This window comes from Leptodactylus fuscus, chromosome 2 (assembly GCF_031893055.1).
Source record: "Leptodactylus fuscus isolate aLepFus1 chromosome 2, aLepFus1.hap2, whole genome shotgun sequence".
NCBI classification, from domain to species: Eukaryota; Metazoa; Chordata; class Amphibia; order Anura; family Leptodactylidae; genus Leptodactylus; species Leptodactylus fuscus.
Window position 1 is genome coordinate 265,505,040 of NC_134266.1, and position 24,552 is coordinate 265,529,591.

General features: G+C 46.6%; 1 protein-coding gene across 10 annotated transcripts in view; it reads left to right on the forward strand.

Annotated features, from left to right (window-relative positions):
• GRM5 (glutamate metabotropic receptor 5) overlaps positions 1–24,552 on the forward strand; it is a 282,158-nt gene that overhangs the window by 61,275 nt on the left and 196,331 nt on the right. For all 10 annotated transcript variants that reach the window (XM_075266190.1, XM_075266188.1, XM_075266191.1 and 7 more), the window contains exon 3: positions 10,748–10,997. In XM_075266190.1, the coding sequence (XP_075122291.1) occupies positions 10,748–10,997 (250 nt within the window). The remainder of the gene's footprint in view (positions 1–10,747; positions 10,998–24,552) is intronic.

Below are 24,552 nucleotides of genomic sequence, written 5' to 3' on the forward strand. Positions count from 1 at the left end.
ATTTTGCGTGGAGCCCCAGAGCGAGGGAGATTATCAGTGGTCTTGTATGTCTTCCATTTTCTAATTATTGCTCCCACAGTTGATTTCTTCAATCCAAGCTGCTTGCCTATTGCAGATTCAGTCTTCCCAGCCTGGTGCAGGGCTACAATTTTGTTTCTGGTGTCCTTTGACAGCTCTTTGGTCTTCACCATAGTGGAGTTTGGAGTCTGACTGTTTGAGGGTGTGCACAGGTGTCTTTTTATACTGATAACAAGCTTAAACAGGTGCCATTACTACAGGTAATGAGTGGAGGAAAGAGGAGACTCTTAAAGAAGAAGTTACAGGTCTGTGAGAGCCAGAAATCTTGATTGTTTGTAGGTGACCAAATACTTATTTTCCACCATAATTTGCAAATAAATTCTTACAAAATCAGACAATGTGATTTTCTAGATTTGTTTTCTCATTTTGTCTCTCATAGTTGAGGTCTACCTATGATGTAAATTACAGACGCCTCTCATCTTTTTAAGTGGTGGAACTTGCACTATTGGTGACTGACTAAATACTTTTTTGCCCCACTGTATGTTTTGTTCAGTCTGGACTTGACTTGTCTTCTTGACCACATCTTCTTCTCTGCCTGCAGTCCTGACCTCTTCCTGTCCTGTCCTGACCTTGCTCATGACCGAACTCTACCTGCCTACATCTATGCACTTCCTATCTACAATGCCTGAATACCGTCTTGGTACTAAACTCTGCCTGCCTCAACCTGTGCACTGTTTGGCTACTATTCCTGTCCACCGCTTTGATATTATAAGATAAGATAAGATAAGATAATCCTTTAATAGTCCCACCTTGGGGAAATTTCAGCGTGTTACAGCAGCATAGTAATACAGATACAGGATAATACAGAGTAATATGTTACAGACGTAGACACAGATAAGCTGAGAAGAGAAGATATACTAGGAGTCCATGGCAGCTAAGGAAAAAACAGAAGAGAAAGAGGAAGACCTCATGTTCATCCTCATAATCATTAGTTCTCTGTGCGGAGAGCTCTTCGTTTGGTCTGATGTAGATTATACAGCCTGGTCGCGGTTGGAAGCAAGGACCTGCGATAGCGCTCCTTCTCACACTTGGGGTGAAGCAGACGGTCGCTTTCAGTGCTGCCAAGTCCCATCAGGGTCCCATACATGGGGTGGGATTTGTTCCCCCGCATGGAGGTCACCACAGACTACATTGTGACTACAGTCTACGTTGCAGCTGTTTATAACAGAGCCTACTTCTGGACAAGTGACATGAGGATTCCCTGTAGGAGATTTTACACCCCTGTCATAGTTTAAAGTGAAATCTCACAATCTCATAGACTCTGCACCCTACATTAGCCCCAAGCCAAACATGTTTGCCATCCATTTCACCTAGTCCACCCAAGCTTCATTCCAACCTAGGAAATGTACACCAAGCCTAATATCTCATAGGACTGTAGTTTGTTGTCCTTAGATTATAAGTTTGTGTATTGCATGCTACCTGGCCTGTCCCCATACCTTTACCTTTTATGTTCCCACCTTCAAATGTCTGAAAAAATCAGAAGAGCTCCCAACTTGCAACAGAAGCATAGATGGGTTGGCCATTTTTTGACCAACCATCAAAATGTCACCTAAACTGGCGTGTACTAGCATGAAGGACCCTAACCTCCCTCATTTCTCACTGCAGTACCCCAATTGCACACTCCTACTGCCCATGGATACCAATGGTCATTGGGTCCATAGCTCTTATGGTGGCTTTGGTTCCATTCACCCACATGTCTTCCTCCCCAGTTGTCCTCTTGGGCACATGAGCAGATACAGCTCTCGTACTTGAAGAAGTTTGAACATAACCATATATAAATTTGTAGGCAATTAGAGTTACTTTCTTACCAACTTAGTGGTGACCACCTGTTGTCTTGATCAGTTGCCGATGGATTCGACTTTGCCTTTGAGACCCAACTTTAAGATGTCTCCAGGTTACCTATGTCCTAGTTTTCCTACTTTGCTCACGTCCTGCTGGATTTCTACTTTATGTACTTTTACTTTATGCAAAACTTTTCGTTTTCTTGCTAAAGTCTAACGAGTGCGGTCACAGATGTGATTTATAGGCTTGATTTATGGTTTGCTGTGACTTTCCTGGAACACAGTCCTGCAGTTTGTTCAGAAGCAAAATCGATGCTACGTGTTTGGGCAGCTTAAAGTCACTTGTGGTGTGAAATATTGATTATCTCCAAAGGTGACCTAATTCTGGCAACATCATTTTAATGGCCGTTAAAAGTGTCTTGCAATGATTATAGGCTTCATAATTAAAGGAACAGTCCAGACAAAACATATACAGCGTTTTTGGGATAGTACAGGGCCAAAGGGGGTGGAGCATTGTTACATAGTAGATGAGGTTGGATGAAGGTCCATCAAGTCCAACCTATAACCCTACAGTAGAGGAAGGGAAAAATCCCCATTAGGCTGATGCCAAATGCTATATGTTGGCGGTAGAGGAAGGCAGTAGAGGAAGTAGAGGAAGGCAAAAGTAGAGGAAGAGTAGAAGAACAGGAAAAGTAGAGGAACAGTAGAGGAAGGCAAAAATCCCCATTAGGCTGATGCCAAATGCTATATGTTGGCGGAAAAAGTTACTCCCAAACTCCAAACCTGACGATCAGTATAAAACCCCGGATCAGCTTGTCTTTACCAAGATCTAAGACCCATAGCCTGTAATATCTTTCCAATCAAGAAAGTTATCGAGGCCCTCCTTGATCTTGCACAATGTGTCCGCCATCACTGTAGAGGATGTTCCCTTGTCACAGTCCCCAGCCTAGGTGTAGAGGATATCTCCCTGTTACTGTCACCGGACTAGGTTTAGAGGACATCCTCTTGTGACAGTCACTGACCTAGGTGTAGAGGATGTCCCCTTGTCACTGTCATCGGTCTAGGTGTAGAGGATGTCCCCTTGTCAATGTCACTGGCCTAAGTGTGGAGAACGTCCCCTCGTCATCGGTCTAGATGTAGAGGACATCTCCTTGTCACTGTCACCTGTCTAGGTGTAGAGGACGTCCCCTTGTCACTGTCATCAGTCTAGGTGTAGAGGATGTCTCCCTGTCACTGTCACAGGACTAGGTTTAGAGGACATCCTCTTGTGACAGTCACTGACCTAGGTGTAGAGGATGTCCCCTTGTCACTGTCATCGGTCTAGGTGTAGAGGATGTCCCCTTGTCAATGTCACTGGCCTAAGTGTGGAGAACGTCCCCTCGTCATCGGTCTAGATGTAGAGGACATCTCCTTGTCACTGTCACCTGTCTAGGTGTAGAGGACGTCCCCTTGTCACTGTCATCAGTCTAGGTGTAGAGGATGTCTCCCTGTCACTGTCACAGGACTAGGTTTAGAGGACATCCTCTTGTGACAGTCACTGACCTAGGTGTAGAGGATGTCCCCTTGTCACTGTCATCGGTCTAGGTGTAGAGGATGTCCCCTTATCACTGTCACTGGCCTAGGTGTGGAGGACGTCCCCTCGTCATCGGTCTAGATGTAGAGGACATCCCCTCATTACTGTCACCAGCTTAGGTGTAGAGAACGTCCCCTTGTCACTGTCACCAGCCTAGGTGTAGAGGACGTCCCCTTGTCATTGTTACTGGTCTAGGTGTAGAGGATTTCCCCTTATCACTGTCACCTGTCTAGATATAGAGGATGTCCCCTTGTCACTATCACCGGTCTAGGTGTAGAGGACGTCCCCTCGTCATCGGTCTAGATGTAGAGGACGTCCCCTTGTCACTGTCACCGGTCTAGGTGTAGAGAACATCCCCTTGTCACTTTCACCAGCCTAGGTGTAGAGGACGTCCCCTTGTCATTGTTACCGGTCTAGGTGTAGAGATGTCCCCTTGTCATTGTTACCGGTCCAGGTGTAGAGGACGTCCCCTTGTCACTGTCACCAGTCTAGGTGTAGAGGACGTCCCCTCGTCACTGTCACCTGTAGAGGACGTCCCCTTGTCATTGTTACCGGCCTAGGTGTAGAGGATGTCCCCTTGTCACTGTCACCGATCTAGGTGTAGAGGGTAGAGGACATCCCCTCGTCACTGTTACCTGTAGAGGACTTCCCCTTGTCATTGTCACCAGCCTAGTTGTAGAGGATGTCCCGTTATCACTGTCACCGGTCTAGGTGTAGAGGACATCCCCTCGTCACTGTTACCTGTAGAGGACTTCCCCTTGTCATTGTCACCAGCCTAGTTGTAGAGGATGTCCCGTTATCACTGTCACCGGTCTAGGTGTAGAGGCTCAGCAAAATCTTGTTTCAACCTGATATAAACTCAGGCCAAAGGACAGTAGTGCTCACCCAAACGATTTCAGGAATTCTGCTTTTTTCTTCTTTATTGATAATAAAACATGGCGCAACGCGTTTCGGACATGAAGTGGTTCTTTATCAATTGCACAATCAATGGCCTGGATGGCTAAAAAAAAGAGGTTTTTAGAGCCATCCAGGTCAGTGATTGTGCACTTGATAAAAGACCATGTTGTGTCCGAAACGCATTGTACTATGTTTTATTATCAATAAAGAAGAATTCCTGAAATTGTTTCGGTGAGCGTTGTCCTTTGGTCTGAGTTTATATCAGGTTGGTCCAAGATTTTGCTGGTTCCCATCACGTTCCTGAAACGTACCCTCAGCTGCCGCCCTGCACCTTGTCCGCTCCTTGTCACTTACATTTGTCTAAGATTAAATAGATCATTAGAAAGTTCTTTGTGCTGTCCCTTCATGTATTTGTACATTATTAGATCTCACCAGACACCTGCACTAAGCTACACAATGGCGGCGTCTTGGAAATATAGAGAGTATATACAGTCGTATGAAAAAGTTTGGGCACCCCTATTAATCTTAATCATTTTTAGTTCTAAATATTTTGGTGTTTGCAGCAGCCATTTCAGTTTGATATATCTAATAACTGATGGACACAGTAATATTTCAGGATTGAAATGAGGTTTATTGTACTAACAGAGAATGTGCAATATGCATTAAACCAAAATTTGACCGGTGCAAAAGTATGGGCACCTCAACAGAAAAGTGACATTAATATTTAGTAGATCCTCCTTTTGCAAAGATAACAGCCTCTAGTCGCTTCCTGTAGCTTTTAATCAGTTCCGGGGTCCTGGATGAAGGGATTTTGGACCATTCCTCTTTACAAAACAATTCAAGTTCAGTTAAGTTTGATGGTCGCCGAGCATGGACAGCCCGCTCTCAAATGATCTGAAAACAAAGATTGTTCAACATAGTTGTTCAGGGGAAGGATACAAAAAGTTGTCTCAGAGATTTAACCTGTCAGTTTCCACTGTGAGGAACATAGTAAGGAAATGGAAGACCACAGGGACAGTTCTTGTTAAGCCCAGAAGTGGCAGGCCAAGAAAAATATCAGAAAGGCAGAGAAGAAGAATGGTGAGAAGAGTCAAGGACAATCCACAGACCACCTCCAAAGAGCTGCAGCATCATCTTGCTGCAGATGGTGTCACTGTGCATCGGTCAACAATACAGCGCACTTTGCACAAGGAGAAGCTGTATGGGAGAGTGATGAGAAAGAAGCCGTTTCTGCAAGCATGCAACAAACAGGGTCGCCTGAGGTATGAAAAAGCACATTTGGACAAGCCAGCTTCATTTTGGAAGAAGGTCCTGTGGACTGATGAAACAAAGATTGAGTTATTTGGTCATACAAAAAGGCGTTATGCATGGCGTCGAAAAAAAAGAGCATTCCAAGAAAAACACTTGCTACCCACTGTAAAATTTGGTGGAGGTTCCATCATGCTTTGGGGCTGTGTGGCCAATGCCGGCATCGGGAATCTTGTTAAAGTTGAGGGTCGCATGGATTCCACTCAGTATCAGCAGATTCTTGAGAATAATGTTCAAGAATCAGTGACGAAGTTGAAGTTACGCCGGGGATGGATATTTCAGCAAGACAATGATCCAAAACACCGCTCCAAATCCTCAGGCATTCATGCAGAGGAACAATTACAATGTTCTGGAATGGCCATCCCAGTCCCCAGACCTGAATATCATTGAACATCTGTGGGATGATTGGAAGCGGGCTGTCCATGCTCGGCGACCATCTAACTTAACTGAACTTGAATTGTTTTGTAAAGAGGAATGGTCCAAAATCCCTTCATCCAGGATCCAGGAACTGATTAAAAGCTACAGGAAGCGACTAGAGGCTGTTATCTTTGCAAAAGGAGGATCTACTAAATATTAATGTCACTTTTCTGTTGAGGTGCCCATACTTTTGCACTGGTCAAATTTTGGTTTAATGCATATTGCACATTTTCTGTTAGTACAATAAACCTCATTTCAATCCTGAAATATTACTGTGTCCATCAGTTATTAGATATATCAAACTGAAATGGCTGTTATAAACACCAAAATATTTAGAACTAAAAATGATTAAGATTAAAAGGGGTGCCCAAACTTTTTCATAGGACTGTATAAAGAACATACGGACCGGAGGGATTCCTTCACACCTTCCCTAATTCCGATGAGGAGCGTCTGTGACAATGGAGCGGGGCAGGGATATAATTGAAACATAACACATGAGTAGGGCGTCGTGATATATGTGGCCTGACAATCCTCCGCTGAGGACCGGCTCCGACTTGATGAATAACTCCCATTATCTCCCTTGTGATAACACTCCTTGTAAAGTGTCTTGAAAACAGGCCGAGATGCTATAATGTAGTTTCCTGTTAATACATCACTTTCCAAGAAGTGTTATCAAAGGAAACGAGTACAAAATGTGATAGACGGCTCCCCAACCACAAGTGATGCGCTTTATCTCCGCCATATACCGTATATGCATTGGTTTGCGGTCTACGGTATAAACACGTCCGATATTTGTTCCATTCTCATGGCTGTGAGTATAAGGTTTATGTAGACCCCAGTACTAGATATGAGCAGCGGAGGCAATGAGGTCTGTAGAATATGCCATGCTGACTGTCTCCATCATTGCAGAATGAGGTACTATGCGCCTCACACCTCCTCCCCCTACGTTATTAGATTGAACTTTTCTATAGATCTTTGTTTCGTCCTATAAATCGGCAAACCAAAGCTTTATTCGTTGTATAGGGATTAGGGTTGGGCGATTGGGATCGGGAAAGATCGGATCCCGATCGGCGATCAAGCAAATTTCACGATCCCGATCGGCTGGAAAAAGATCGGAAATCGGATTTTAAAGTCGATGCCGAAATCTTAAGATCGGCTCAACCGTAATAGGGATATATAGGGCGATATTTGATTGTGTACCAATGATCACCTACTCCAATACTCTACCTCTTGTAATAGCTGCTACTCCACTGATTCCAGCACAGTTGGAATTTTTTCTCTAGCCCCCACCATCCCTGAGCAATCAGTGCACTTAGTTTCAACACCCAATGTGCTAATTAGACTCTCTACTGTCAGGTGGGCGGTCCTAGATTGGATCAGAGTGACAGGGACCACCCACCTGACACTAGAGAGCCTAATTAGCATATCAAGTGCTAAAACTAAAAGCACTAATTACTCAGGATGAGGGTTGAGCGATCGTGTTTTTACGTGGGATCGAGATCGGTGATTATTTCCCACAATGCTTTGCTACTGGCCAAGCATTGTGGGAAAAGCTAAAAATGTTAGCCTTGGGGCCACACGGTGGCTCAGTGGTTAGCACTGCAGCCTTGCAGCACTGGAGTCCTGGTGTTCAAATCCCGCCAAGGGCATAAAACCATCTGCAAGGAGTTTGGATGTTCTCCCCGTGTTTGCATGGATTTCCAACCCATATTCCAAAAAAAAACATACTGATAGGGAAAAATGTATATTGTGAGCTCTGTGTGGGGCTCACAATCTACATTTAAAAAAAAAAAAAAAAAATGTTAGCCTTCACACTGAGTATACGCTCCACTCATTCTGAGCAGAGTGTATACTCAGTGTGAAGGCTCCGCTGCGGCTCCATAGGAATGAATGGAAGCAGCCAGCACACAGCCTTAACCCCTTGCGCGCCGGCTGCGTCCATTCATTCTAATGGGAGACTAGCTAACATCTCTATTAGCTACTTACCTGCAGAGATGGCTGGTCCGGTGTCCGGTGTTCTCGTTCTTCTTTGCCTCACTGCCCCCGCCTCCCAGGTTAGTGTTTAAAGAGCTAGGAAGAAGGCGGGGCTTGTGGCTTAGGAGAGTGTGGGCGGGTACAGGGCGGGGAGACAAGACGTCTCCCCGCCCAGTACCTGCCCACACTCTCCTAACCTGGGAGGCAGGGGGCAGCAGAAGAACGAGAACTCCGGGCACTGGACCAGCCATCTCTGCAGGTAAGTGGACACCAGGGGGGACTAAGTAGCCAGAGGATTAAAAAAAATTCCTCTGGCTACTTAGTGATTAAAAAAAAAACACTACACAGCGTGGATTCTAACAATTAAAGCGTTCAATTGTTAGATTCCATGCTGTATAGTGAATAGGATTGGTTTTAAAATCCGATCTCCTATTAGTAAAAAAATCCCATTGACTTGCATTGGGATCGGAATTGGGATCGAGATCGGGTTCGAATGAAAAATGATCGGAAATCGGATTTCAAAATCGATCCTGAAACGTCAAGATCGGCTCAACCCTACTCAGGATTGGTGGGGGCTAGTGAAAAAATTCCAACTGTTCCAGAATCAGTGGAGCTGAATGGATACAGAGTTGGAGTTGGAGTTGGTGGCGATGAAATTATTTCCATTTTGTGTATCCCCCTTATTCCCGTCACCCACTTTTTGCTATTCTACTAAATGTATATGATGGGGAAAATATAGTATACAGTATACAGTATACAGGAGTAAGTTTACAATGGCACATGGCTGTACATAAGAGTGGTATACAGCAGGGAGTAAGACATCTTTACTCAAGACCAGGGCTCTGTGCACCTATTTGTACACCATAAAGATTGCCACATTTGGTAGATGTTGACACACTCAGAAAAACCGAAATATACTTATTTTGACACACATACTCCCCGTGACCCACAAACATACAGTATATACCCTGTATATATCCATGTGGACCCCAACAACAGAGATGGGAATGCTAGCATGAACCTACCATCACGTAACATTTGTACACAATGAAACAAATTTTTCTATACCTAAATTCCAAATATAAACCGAATCGGGTGGCCAACCCCTTTAAGTTAATCGTCTAAATATCCGGTTTTTAATCGTACGTCTTACATCAAACCGCCATCCATGAAGACGCCGCAGTATCTTCGGGAGAGTAATATAGATTAATGTTACTCCAACACGGCATAAAAAGCTGAATTACAAGTTTTGGGATATTATCACAGCTCGGCTCCGAGTCGGAAGGCGACATCTCCAGGGGCCAGACAGGTTGGTATCACTAAACAGTAATTTATCTCGGCACACTCCAATATATAAAACTGTTTGAGTCCTGTTTTGTTTTGGCTCCAGGCGAGTGTCATTTAGAAGAAGTGTGTAACTTGATTGTCTTCCTATGGGGTATGTGCAGACTGCTGGATGTTGCAGTTTTACGGCTGTGGTTTTGTTTATTGTGTCTGGATACGTTTCGGCGTTTCTGAGAAGTTCTGTTTAGCTGTCTATTATACTTTCAGTGCGGGGTTACGCTCTATATACAATAGGAATCCATTGGTGGTATACAGGCTGGATTCACACCACTTCCACCATTCTACTTGAAAAATGGGGGTGGAAACCCGGTGGTAACCCCATGGCCCCCATTATGGTCAATGGAGTCCACTTTTTAAGCGGATTGGGTTTCCATTTTTCAGGGACCCCAAGTACGCCCCAAGGGTGAACCTAGAGCCAGAAGTTCTTGTTTCTACAGAAACAGTGCCACACCAGTCTAAAGGCTGTGTCTAGTATTGCATCTAGGACTATATATTCAGAGTCAGAAGTAGGGTTGAGCCAATCTTAAGATTTAAGATTTTCGATCATTTTCCAGCTGATCCCGATCCCGAAATTTGCTCGATCGCCGATCGGGATCCGATCTTGTCCGATCCCGATCGCTCAACCCTAGTTACTTTATGTTTACAGTGTGGGGTTGAGCCGATCTTGAGATTTCAGAATCAACTTTAAAATCTAATTTTCGACCATTTTCCAGCCGATCCCGATCGTGAAATTTGCTCGATCGCCAATCGAGATCCGATCTTTCACGATCCCGATCGCTCAACCCTAGTCAGAAGGGGTGCAATGTATCATTAGGGAAAGTTGATACAGGGACTTATTATTCTAGAATTCTAGGTAAGGAATATGCAAATAAGACGTCGTTGGTGGAAAAGAGGACGTGCTCTAGCGCCACCTTTGGAAGGGTAAAGGGAATAATACCTGGCTAAGCTTTACTACTACTACTAATATATATCCCAGTCCCCAGTGCGGAGGGCAACCCGGGAAGGTCAGAATTTTTGTTCCTCTGCCTGCCCTGCCAAGGCTCTGGCTCTTGGTCACATGACCGACTCTACTCTACTCCAAGCACCTGTACCCAGAGTAGAGCAGAGACGGTGACATCGGTGAGAATCGGAGTGGCAGTTTTCTTGTTCCTTATACTAACGTTGCTGGGAATATCCCTGTCCTGTCCATATCGTATGACTAGACTGGTCACTGCCCCCCCCCCCCCCCCTCGGGTTCTTCACACTCCTCCCCTTCTGCTGTTTTTGTAAACCTGTACAGGAATGGAACCGTTCGATACCGTTTTGAATACTCACCTGATATTGTGAAGCTAATCGTAAACTATACAAATCCTAATCCCTTTGTTTTGTTTTCCAGGTAACTATGGAGAGAGGGGCATGGAAGCTTTTAAGGACATGTCCGCCAAGGATGGGGTCTGCATCGCTCACTCGTATAAGATTTACAGTAACGCTGGAGAACAGAACTTTGATAAATTATTAAAGAAACTGCGGAGTCATCTTCCCAAGGCTCGAGTCGTGGTCTGCTTTTGTGAAGGGATGACCGTCAGAGGACTATTAATGGCTATGAGGCGTCAGGGGATCATAGGGGAGTTCCTTCTTCTTGGCAGGTAGGTTACTGTTCCTTCCATTGGGTTTCTGGATCTGAGGTTCTTCTTCGGAACTTCGTCTATTGTCAATCTTTGTGTTCAGGATTGTCTTAGGATCATGGTCAGGTGTTTGGACAGGTGAAAGGAGACCTCTTTGCTAAGATTTGGTATTGATTGTTCCACCCAGGACAGAAGGTTCTGGTGTTTTTCCATCTCATTTCCATGACCCTTTAGCCATTTCTTCCATCCATATGAGTCCTCATGAGTTTTTACCACCAGATGGGACCAAGCAGGACTAGATCACCTCTCTCCAGTGGAACCTCGGTAGCCACATGGTCAGCCACTATGGTATGAGTTGGTTGAGTCTAAAGATGGTTACTCTAATTAGACTCAAGCCAGATGAACCCAATGATTTTGGTGGGACCAGTAGACCATCTAATATGTATGAGCAGAAATTTGGCCTGTGTCCAGGTCAAAAGTTACCTTTCGGCATGCCCAATTCTTTATTTCCAAGGGAAGAAATCTTCCACCAGTGTTTCCTGGCAATGGCTTACTCCCCTTTCTCATTAGGAACTCATGTATACTCACCCAAAGTCATCATGGACATGTATGGAGAGTTCTTTAGGAACTATTGATCAGCTTAAAGGTTCTACGACAACTTTATGGCATTCCAGTGTTACAATACAAAAATTCTGACAAATGTTCTTCACCAGGATGTTACCACCAAGCATAAAGTACATAGACACATGTGAACTATGATGAGATACTACTAGTGACTATTTTGATGCTCTGCAGTACTTTCTACCATTTAGTTGTACAAAGATGGCGCTATATAGGTCAGAAGTTACTGCTCAATCTAACCTTTGTGCCTCATGGGCCTCATGCCATGGGAGAACTTCTCAAGATTTGGCCCAAACATTTGTTTGGGATGAGACAATTTCAGGTACAACCGGAAGCGACTCCTAGAGTATAATAGGGCGTATCCAGTTACGAATCAGTTCACCCATCTCTAGTCCTGATTGGGGCATAATTATGTTCATGGTCCATGGTATTTAGCTTGGACCCATCTCCGAACCCCAACCCCTTTCCCCCAATGTCCACCTGCTTCACCCTGCTGAACTGCAAAGCCATCGGTGTTGGGCTCACGTTGTATAAACCTGGATCAGAACACAGCAGATAAGTTGTCAATGGTTTTTACGCCATCTACTTTATTGATGTGCCAGCTGATGAAACTTTTTGTCTAGAGTGCTTCTTTATAGGGTAAGGCCAGACATACGCATGATGTGGCCAGGATGTGGCCAAGATGGTCACCACCGATTTCTATGATATCATGACAATATGATTGATTAATGATCATTGTTAATGGCTGCACTGTTTTGTGGGTTTGTGAGTTTCAAAGTTGAATTTTTTTTGTATACTCTGGGCCACTGGTTCTAATCTTTTTGGGTACGCAGCTCCTATGCAGACCTATTAGGTATCTTTCTACTTATAGATTACTAGAATTACCCGTGACTTCGTCTGTGGCCCCCTCACCCCCTGTGCGACCCACCTGCAGTGCGACCCCAGCCCCCCCTGCCATGTGGCCGTAGCGGGCCCCTCCCACACCATTTTGCCCCCTGCCCCTTTCCCCTCCTCCCCCCCATTGGTGCCCCCCTTCCTCCCCCCACCCCGTTCCCCCACTCCTTCCTCCCCCCATTCCCCCTCCCGGCCCCTTCCACCCCCCTAACCCGTGACCCCGGGCTCCCCCCCCCCCCCCCTGCCAACCCGTGACTCCAGCATCCCCAGCCCCCCCAACCCCCGACCCTGTCCCTCTCCCTCCCAGAAAGTGTGAAAGAGCGTCACTCAGACACTTACAGTTACTTGATTCTTCTACTGCCTCTTAGTGGTGGGAGTGTAAGCTGCACTCATTTAGATTTTTATTGTTTTTATGATCTAAAAACTACATGTTTTTGAAAATAGTAGAAAAAAATGGTAAAAAAATAAATGTATTACTAGGAGAACTAGTTCTTTATTTCAGTATAGAAAGCCTAGAGATTGACTGGTAAATGTTATCTATCACGTCACATTAGTTACACGTAATTGGCGAGATGGCTTGGCGTCTTATTACTTTTTCCTCCTGCCTAATTAGATGGTAAGCTCTTTGTAGCCGCTTTGTCTTCCAGTGACAAGGAGGGGGCTATATATAGCCGAGGTTCTGTCCTAAGCATCATTAATAACTGCGCTTTGCATTGGTAATTGTAGATCCTTGTGCTCACTTATTTGATTTCACCGTCCCCTTGGATAACCTTATCTGGGAAAATAATAGAGAATCCAAATGCAAGCGACTACCCTAAATATGGCGATATAACTTAGCGTAAATGGAGGTCCTTCTACATTTCAGGATTGTAGAGGAGAGTCTTCGAACCTTCAAATCTTCAGAGAGCTACCACAAGGGGTGCCACCTACTATATAAGACTTTATTACATGGTCACCTATTCAGTTTAATAAGTACCATGTAATACCACATTTCTCCTGCAGTGGCCGCTGTAGGAGAATTAAGCAGCTAGTCTCAGCTTTCCTGGCGATCACCGATCACTGGCTGTTTCAGTTGCCAGATCCGTCAGTACTAGGGTTGAGCCGATCTTGACTTTTCAGGATCCATTTTAAAATCCGATTTCTGATAATTTTTCATTCGAACCCGATCTCGATCCCAATTCCGATTTCAATGCAAGTCAATGGGATTTTTTTTATTAATTGGAGATTGGATTTTAAAAGCAATCCTATTCACTATATAGCATGGAATCTAACAATTTTTTTTTAATCCTCTGGCTACTTAGTCCCCCCTGGTGTCCACTTACCTGCAGAGATGGCTGCTCCGTTGTTCTTCTTCGCCTTGCTGCTGCTCCACGCTGCTCTTCTCCCTTCGCTGCCCCCTCCCTGCCAGGTTAGGAGAGTGTGGGCGGGTTAGGAGAGTGTGGGCGGGTACTGGGAGGGGAGACGTCACATCTCCCTGCCCTGTACCCACCCACACTCTCCTAAGGCACAAGCCCCGCCTTCCTAGCGCTTTAAACACTAACCTGGGAGGCGGCGGCAGAGGCGAAAAGAGCAGCGTGAAGCGGCAGCGAGGCGAAGAAGAAGGAGGGCAGCGGAGCAGCCATCTCTGTACGTAAGTAACTACTAGAGATGTTAGTTTAGTCTCCCATTAGAATAAATGGAGGCAGCCGGTGCGCAGGGGGTTAAGGCCGTGTGCCGGCTGCTTCCATTCATTCCTATGGAACCGATCTCGATCCCAACTAAAACGATCGTGTTCGGAATTCTGATCGCGATTGTGAAATTTTCTTGATCGCTGATCGGAATCTGATCTTTTCTGAACATGATCGCTCAACCCTAGTCAGGATCCTCAATTGCATCAGGGATTGTTTAGACTCGATAGCCCCTTGTTTTGTTATACTTTGACCACATTTCACAATGTTGATGCTTTGGTCAAATATATTTTGAGCGATTGTTTTTTTGGTTGAGAATTAACAAGTAAAAAAATTTAATTTTGACTCCTATAAAGTTATATGGTGAAATCTGACTGCGCCCAATCAATAATAGCCCAGATACCTGCACCACCACCTACTTTCCTCCAGCCTATCCTCGCAGCAAGGTAAAGGAATTGGGATAAGCAGGGTGGTAAAAGTCGGTAATGTCATTCCCTAATATACATGGGAAGGTTCATAAAGTAGTAGTCTCCAACTTATTAAGAAACTAAAGGCCCCATACAGATAAGCAAAAAGTTGCCCAAACTGGTATTTGTGGGATCTCTCGACTCAACAGATAATGTTGGGGGAAAAGAAGGATTGGACATGTTGAATTTGATCCCTGTCAGCTTGTGTTATGCGGGAACTGACTTTTCCCCATAGGAAAGCATTGGCCAGCGTTGATTGGCCGAATGCCGTATAGTGTACAGCATTCGGCCAATCAACGCTGGTTCTGCCGGAGGAGGTGGAGAATAAGATCAGTCCACAGCAGTCTCCATTGTTGTCCGATCTCAGATGTAGCAGAGTTGACAGAGCTCTGCTGTATCTCAGATGTAGCAGCTACATCTGAGATCGGACCACAATGGAGACTGCTGTGGACTGATCTTAGACTCCGCCTCCTCCGGCAGAACCAGCGTTGATTGGCCGAATGCTGTACACTGTATGGCATTGGGCCAATCAGCGCTGGCCTTTGGCATGTTAGATGCCCCCAGGCATGCTTCCCCTGCTATCCCAGTTGCACTCCAGGGTGTTGGCATCATTTCCTTGGGTGTCATAGTGGACTTGGTGACTCTCCTGAGTCAAATATTGGTTTCCCCCTAAATGAGTTCCCCCTAAATTTTTTTGGGGTTCGATATTCCTAAAGACTTCCAGCATGTCCATACATCTTGTAGTTTTGCAAAAGCTGGAGACCTACAGGTCGGAGACCGCCGTTCACTTGAACTACAAATGGTCCAATTGAAAGAAAACATCCAGAGTTTTTTGGATCAGGGATGAATTTCGGTGCCTGCGCCTTGTTTCCCAGGGATCCCCCATGGGTAATTATTCAGTGTGAATTCCGTTATACCTAACAGTATCAACAAACAGAAGAATCGCTGTAAAACCTGATATAATTAGAGCCGATGAGATTTCGCTGTAAGTAGTCACATTGCCTCTCGGCACAGTACTCGGTTCATCCGGCAGTGCACGGCTCTTTAAAGGAGAACTCTACGTCTAAAAAAAACGATTTACAACATTCCACAGTTAGAACCTGCAGGATATTTTTGGAAACTTTTTGTAAAAGTGGCAGTGTGGCGAAGGACTGTGGCTTAGTCCATTGTATTATCATCTGATAGGTGGGGTCCAACTGCTGTGACCCCCGCCAATAAGAAGACAAAAAAGACACCATTCTAGTAAATTTGTCACCTTACTTATATATATTGCCACTGATTTTAGCAGGAGTGGACGGAGGGCATTGGGAGAGACGTTAAACCACCACCAAAAGTGTCTAGTAGGGTTCAGCCAATCTAGAGATTTCAGGATTGTTTTTAAAATCTGATTTTCGATCATTTTTCAGCCGATCCCGATCATGAAATTTGCTCGATCGCCAATTGGGATCCGATCTTTCCCGATCCTTGCCGCTCAATCCTAGTGTCTAGTCTTCTACTTTCCCCATTCAAAGTACATGCGCACGTGGCTGAGCTGAGCATGCATGTGTAGGGATTGGGTGAGCTGTCTAATGTGTATAACCAGCCATAGACAATCCCTTTAAGCCCAATCTCACAGGATACCACTTTGCCTGTATGGTTTTAGAATATGGGAGGAAACTGGAATATTGGGTGGAAAGCCACCAAACACAAGGAGGAAGTACAAATTCCATGGAGATATTGACCCTTACCATTTATGAAAAGTAGACCCCCGCCTCATAGTAACCCTGTGCCCAGTGGCGTAACTAGGAATGGCGGGGCCCCATGGTGAACTTTTGACATGGCCCCCACCACCACCACCGACACAGGCACCGAAGACCTCGACCGACCCCCTCCTAGGCATTCCTGCGCGCTCTATTATGCCCCATAGTGGCCCCTGTACACAGTATTATCCCCCATAGTGGCCCCTACACACAGTATTATGCCCCATAGTGGCCCCTGCACACAGTATTATGCCCCATAGTGGCCCCTGCACACAGTATTATGCCCCATAGTGGCCCCTGCACACAGTATTATGTCCCATAGTGGCTCCAGAACACAGTATTATCCCCCATAGTGGCCCCTACACACAGTATTATGCCCAATAGTGGCCCCTGCACACAGTATTATGCCCCATAGTGGCCCCTGCACACAGTATTATCCCCCATAGTGGCCCCTGCACACAGTATTATCCCCCATAGTGGCCCCTGTACACAGTATTATGTCCCATAGTGGCCCCTGCACACAGTATTATCCCCCATAGTGGCCCCTGCACACAGTATTATGCCCCATAGTGGCCCCTGTACACAGTATTATGTCCCATAGTGGCCCCTGCACACAGTATTATGTCCCATAGTGGCCCCTGTACACAGTATTATCCCCCATAGTGGCCCTTGCACACAGTATTATGTCCCATAGTGGCCCCTGCACACAGTATTATGCCCCATAGTGGCCCCTGCACACAGTATTATGTCCCATAGTGGCCCCAGTACACTGTATTATGTCCCCATACTGGCCCCAGTACACAGTATTATGTCCCATAGTGGCCCCTGCACACAGTACTATGTCCTATAGTGGCCCCTGCACACAGTATTATTCCCCATAGTGGCCCCTGCACAAGAGTATTATGCCCCATAGTGGCCCCTGCACACAGTATTATGCCCCATAGTGGCCCCAGTACACAGTATTATGTCCCATAGTGGCCCCTGCACACAGTATTATGCCCCATACTGGCCCCTGCACACAGTATTATGCCCCATAGTGGCCCCTGCACACAGTATTATGCCCCATACTGGCCCCAGTACAAAGTATTATGTCCCATAGTGACACCTGCACACAGTATTATCCCCCATAGTGGCCCCTGCACACAGTATTATGTCCCATAGTGGCCCCTGCACACAGTATTATACCCTATAGTGGCCCCTGCACACAGTATTATGTCCCATAGTGGCCCCTGCACACAGTATTATCCCCCATAGTGGCCCCTGTACACACTATTATGTCCCATAGTGGCCCCTACACACAGTATTATACCCCATAGTGGCCCCTGCACACAGTATTATGCCCCATAGTGGCCCCTGCACACAGTATTATCCCCCATAGTGGCCCCTGCACACAGTATTATGCCCCATAGTGGCCCCTGCACACAGTATTATGCCCCATACTGGCCCCAGTACACAGTATTATATCCCACTGTGGACACCCATAAACTCCTCAGACCCCAGAGTATCATAATCGGAGACCCGGGGGAATAAAAAACTACTGTTTCTTACCTGTCCCCCGGCTCCTACGCTGTCTTCCTCGGCTGCCGTCCTTCTTCAATGACGTCGGATGTCACATGACCCGGGATGCAGGCCGGGTTCATGTGACATCAGAGACGTCAGACAACTAAGAAAGAAGCCTGCCCGGATTGTGGAGAGGTAAGTAACAGGGTTTTTTTTTTATGTTTCTTACCTCTCCCGGTCCGCCAATCATTAAACTCGGGGGTCCGAAAAGACCCCCGAGTATGATGATAGCAGCAGTAGGGGCTGTCACCGGGCCACTAACGTCCCAGGCCCTGTGGCAGCTGCCTCTGCTGCTATGGCGGTAGTTACACCACTGCCTGTGCCACATGCTAAATTCTGTAACATGTAAACTGCCTTCCAGCACTAGATGGCGCTATGGTTTTAACTGACCTTTATTATTAGCACCATGCTGTTATGTCACATGACATGTAGGAGGTGGAACTTTACCAATGTCTATCTAAAGGCAAGAAAGCAGCAAAAACAACAACAAAAAAAACAAAATGAAGCCAAAAACTTCACAACAAAGTCGCTGTATAGTCATTTAACTTTTTGTGTTAAAAATGGTGAAATGTGGAATTGCCCTTTAAGAAAGTTCTTAAGGGGAAATATTTCCCTGTACCTATCAGCAGACAATTCACTTGAGTTACCGCCGTACCTCTGTGCAGAAAACAAATCTATTGGAAATGGATTTAACGCGGCGAATGTTTACAGTAATCCCGAGAGCGGCGCAGTCGGCCCGTGATGGAGCGCTCGCGTCTCTAATCTGTTTTTCTTAAAGCACTTTTTAGACAATTGCGCAATTTATTCTTTTTCAGTTTTACTTCTTTTCATCTACAGAGCGGCAATTTACTGTGACAATTACGGAAAATGTTGTATGTTACCGAAAAACAAAGATTCAGTGGAAAATGGAAATTTGGGTTTTTTCGTGAAGTTGAACTAGTAGTTTCTTATATTATAAAAAATTATGTTTCCAAAGTATCCAAAATCTGCAGACACCCATCGGAATATTGGGCTTTTCTTCTTGATTTGTATAATGCGGTCACGTGTCGGTGGTATTATTTGTACACACGTGTATATTGGATTTCATGTAGTAAGCATGTACTGTATGTCGCACTTGCCAACACCGTATGCTTGCCCGGAAATTTGGCTCTTGGATGGGAAAATTCTCCAATGAGGTCATTCCCCCAATAGGTGGGACCAAGCCTCTTTTTGGTCATGACCTGCCCCCTTTTCGGTCTCAAGAGACCCCAGAGTTTAATAAGCGAAGGTGCGGAAACATAATAAATGTCTATACTCACCTGTCCTGGGCTCTCATATGTGGCCTCCTGGATGACATCACACACCCGGAGACCACTGAGGCCCAATCACGTGGAGCGAGACGACATCTTGGCGCGTTAACGCAAGGTTCATGATGTCGGTGTGCCCCATGTGACTGCTCACTTCGCGCTGTAGAGATGAAGCTAAGTTTAACGTAACACTTTACTACACTGGGGTACGAAACTTTAACTCATCGCTACCATGATTTGGTCGTGTTATGCAGCGACGTCGACCTGGGACGTGAAATTTTGCTACATCTGTATATGCCATATTTGTTGAGATATCTTAGTCTGCAGAAGATGGACACGCTAAGGCTGGGTTCATATCTGCGCTGGAGTCTTTGACGCAAAATACGGTGGAGAGAAAAGTCCGGCACAGAAAATACAATAAATACACAAAATAAAAACCTCCAAAAACGGCCGAACCCCATTATTGTCTACGGTGTCCATGGGTAACCGAACGATGGAGAGCCCAGCGCAAGTGTGAATCTAGACTAAGCATGGCGTTGGTTATGCTTCTTTTTGGCGAGATCACATCCACTTGTTGTACCCATGAAATTTTTTGGGATATGACAAGTGCGTAAGATGCCCAAATAGACTTACAAAGAACTTGGCAGATCCAATGGGCTCGGAAAATGGAGAATTGCCATCTCTTCCAGGAGTGCAGGAGGTTAGCCCTCATCTTCGGAGCCCCTAGGATGTTGGAAAGTATACATACCTCCCAACCGTCCCGATTTCTGCGGGACATTCACGATTTCAGTGTCGTTTCCCGCGGTCCCGGTTGGAGGGAAGTATGTCCCGATTTCAACTCAGATCTACGTCTGGATATGCGACTAAAACAAGGAGCTGTCACAGCTCAGCTCCTTGCTTTGCCGCGGCGCTCCGACTAGTGGCTGTGTAAGCGCGATGTGGTGATGTCACATCGAGCTTACAACTCTGTGAGTGAAACTGCGGAGAGAGCGGCGGGGGAGCGAGGAAAAGGTGAGTATAAGTGTTTTTTGTGTTCTATTGAGGTGGAACATAATGAAGGGGGTCCATGAAACTGGGGACAGATGAAGGGGGGGCATTAATCTGGGGGCAGAGATGGGGGGCATGAATCTGGAGGCAGAGATGGGGGGACATGAATCTGGGGGCAGAGATGGGGGGCATGAATCTGGAGGCAGAGATGGGGGGACATGATTCTGGGGGCAGAGATGGAGGGGACATGAATCTGGTGGCAGAGATGGGGGGGACATTAATGTGGGGGCAGAGATGGAGGGACATGAATCTGGTGGCAGAGATGGGGACATTAATGTGGGGGCAGAGATGGGGGGACATGATTCTGGCGGAAGAGATGGGGGAAATGAATCTGGGGCAGAGATTGAGGGGGGGCATGAAACTGGGGACAGAGATGGAGGGGGCATGAATCTGGGGGCAAAGATGGTGGGAAATGAATCTGGGAGAAAGATGGAGGGGGGACATATAATTTACGGGTGACTGTAGGAGGATTATAATGTGTGGGGGCACATGAAAAATGAATGAGAATGGGCGGAGTCAACATAAAAGTGGGCGGGGCTAAATTTGCCGCACATTTTGTCCCTTGAAAAGTTGGGAGGTATGAGTATAGTATATACATTACAGACAAGGCCGTATCTATAGAGAGTGTGGAGGTAGCAACCTCACCGTGGCCTAATGGAGCCCAAAGCCTCCTCTGCCATATAAGAAGACACCATCTATATAGCGTATGGTAGGAGGAGGCCCTGTTCCAGATCTTGCATGGCCTAGTAGCCTCATGTTAAGCCTCAAGGCCCAAGTTGAACCAGGGCCCTCACCTGAGGCTTTCGCTTCACCTCGGATTATAGATTTTATGTCGTAATCTGAAGAAATGACCCGATGTGCAGAAGTAAAGTCTCTAACCCTGAGCCACGAGCCAGGAATACTCCTCGCCGATGTGCCATAGTGCAGCTGCAAAATAATGAACCCTGGATTTACAGGATTAGAGCAAGGACGCCATAGTAACTGCTGATCAGTGGGCACGGCCTGCTAATGTCTGCCAGGAGACCCCAGAATTTGGATATTTTAAGCTACAAGATGCAGAGATATTTTTGTACCGTGTAAGACTATACTGTTGAGAGGATTTTATGAAACTATCTGGAAAGAAAAATCATCTCTGTTGCCCATTGCAACCAATCCGAGCGCAGCCTTCATTCCGCGTTCTGTTGTCTTCTGCTCTGTGATCGGTTATCGGGGGCTGGAGATGGGCATTTGGTTTCGGCTCAGGTCCCGGATTCGTTTTGGGTCGAACAAGTCCAGTACGAAGCGGCAGTGAATTATTGTATTCTGCGGCCTTGTTCATTCCCAGAGTATAATAGGTGGAGGCCCAGACCCAATACAAAATCATCATGGCGTCCGGCGCCCGCAGTCTCCTCTGTGATATCATGTGCCCGAGGTCACCGCGGAAGATTGGGCCTCATTGCTTACATGAGATCACTGGTGGCCCAATCACAGGCCTCAGTAGTGACCCAAGGGCAGGGATAGGTCATCGATGGTTTAGTCTGAGAAAACCCCTTTAAATCCGGAGAGCCACTTTAGCATACCTCCCAACTTTTAAAGGACAGAAAGATGGACAAAATGTGGGCAGGCCGCTGCAAATTTAGCCCCAACCACTTCTAAATTGACTCCACCCATTCCCATCCATTTCTCATTGGGTACACACTGCACCCCACATCTCCCCCACACACAGTACACACTGCACCCCACATCTCTCCACCTACAGTACATCCAGGCACCCAACATTTTACCCCCCACAGTACACCCATGCACCCCACATCTCTCCCCCACCCACAGTCAACCTTGCACCCTACATCCCCCCACAGTACACCTTGCACCCCATAGTACACCCTGAACCCCACATCTCCAACACACAACAGTACACCCATGCACCCCACATCTCCCCCCCCACAGTCAACTTTGCACCCCACATCTCCCCACAGTACACCCTGCACCCCACAGTACACCCATGCACCCTACATCTCTCCCCCCCCCACAGTCAAGTTTGCACCCCACATCCCCCCACAGTACACCCTGCACCCCACAGTACACCCTGCACCCCACAGTACACCCTGCACACCACAACCCCCCCACACACAGTACACTCTGCACCCCACATTTCACCCCCTACAATACACCCATGCATCCACATTTCAACCCCCCACAGTACACCCATGCACCCCACATCTCTCCCCCCACCCACAGTCAACCTTGCACCCCACATCCCTCCACAGTACACCCTGCACCCAACAGTACACCCATGCACCCCACATCTTCCCCCCTCACACAGTCCACCCTGTACAATAGTGAAACTTTCCCCCGATCCCCACTCACTCTTATCCCAGTTACAACCTTTTATCTGTTATAAGAGCGGAACATTTCAGGGGCAGCGCGGGACATGCGGTAAGCCGTGCAGGACCGCGGGGCAGTAGTCTAAAATAGGGACTGTCCCATGAAATGCAGGACGGGTGGGAGCTTTAGTAGTCCTTTTACTATTATTATGGCTTTATATTATCATGCCATGCATTGCAGACTTAGATACTTGATTCCTCCCCATTGACTTTGCAGTGGCGTATTGTCTCCATGTCCTTGGCTTCCACTTTGCGGCATAGACTATTACGAGACAATCTTCAGCAAGGCATGGAGACATTATCAATTCATGAATTAATGAAGAAAAGCCAATATGTAGATCTCCATCGTGTAACTACTAGAGGAACACCGCTGCAGATCAGCTGAAAGAACTGAGTCTGGATCAAGTTAAAGGGGTTGTGCCATTAGGGACACTTATCTCCTATCCACAGGACAGAGATAAGTGTCCAGTCCCCCAGTGATCAGGAGGATGGGGGGACTGACTTTCTCCTTAAAGCCTGCTTGTGAATAGAGCGCCAGTGCACTAGTATGACCGCACCCCATTAACTGCTATGGGACTGAGATTACAGTCCTAGCAGCCCCATAGCAGTGAATGGGGCATCGGTCCTGCACAAGCACTGGCTCACCATTCACAAGGAGGTTTTGGGGCATTTTTGTTCCCCTATCCCACTAATAACTGGGGGCCCCCATCTATTGTATACTTATCCCTGTCCTGGGGCTAGTGGATAAGTGTCCATAACAGTATAACCCCTTTAAGGTTGGGCGATACCTTATGATAGGAGTCTTAAAGGGGTTTTCCCATGAATGTTCTTTCTCACCGGGGCAGATTTATTAAGATGTTTGGTATGCCAAAACAAATCATGTACACACCCATGTGCCATAATGGAAATGTATGCCAGTCAGGAACTGCACACACTTTCTGTATAACTTGGCATGAGTTGGTGAAGACATCCCCGCTAGAGATGAACGAGTAGTACTCGATCGAGTAGGTATTCGATCGAATACTACGGTATTCGAAATACTCGTACTCGACCGAGTACCACTCACTGCTCGAATGGAAAAGTTCGATGCAGAACCAGCATTGATTGGCCAAATGCTATACAGTCGGCCAATCAACGCTGGTTCTTCTTCTACCTTTAGAAGTCTTCTCCGTGCAGCTTCCCCGCGGCGTCTTCCGGCTCTTCATTCACTCTGCCAGGCATCGGGCCTGGGCAGAGCCGAATGCGCATGTCCGCTTATAGTGTGGGCATGCGCAGTCGGCTCTGCCCAGGCCCGATGCCTTGCAGAGTGAATTCAGAGCCGGAAGATGACGCGGGGACGCTGCACGGAGAAGACTTCTCGGAGGATCCAGCCCGACCCTCACTCGTGGACTTGGTAAGTATAATTTGATCGAACGTTGCCTACCCCTGAAACGAGCATTTTCCCCCCATAGACTATAATAGGGTTCGATATTCGATTCGAGTAGTCGAATATTGAGGGGCTACTCAAAACGAATATCGAACCTCGAACATTTTACTGTTCGCTCATCTCTAATCCCCGCCCCAAACCACAATCCCCCCACAATCCCTGTCTGCAGCGCTTCGCCCACATTCATAAAAAGTGGTGGTTAGGGTTGAGCGATTGGGATCGGATCGAGCAAATTTCACGATCGGGATCGGCTGGAAAATGATCGGATTTGAAAATCGATCCTGAAATCTCAAGATCGGCTCAACCCTAGTGGTGGTCAAGATGCACAGCGTGGGATATAATAATAATAAAGGCCTTGCCGAGCAGCAGTCCTGGGACGGCATTTCAGGTAGGACAGTGGGGGGGAGAGCTCCTGCTGCAGAGAGTAGCCTCACAGTTACAGTTAGTCCTGATCCAGGACAGGGCTCCGTATGACGCAGTATTATCCACCAAGGACTGGTTGTTGG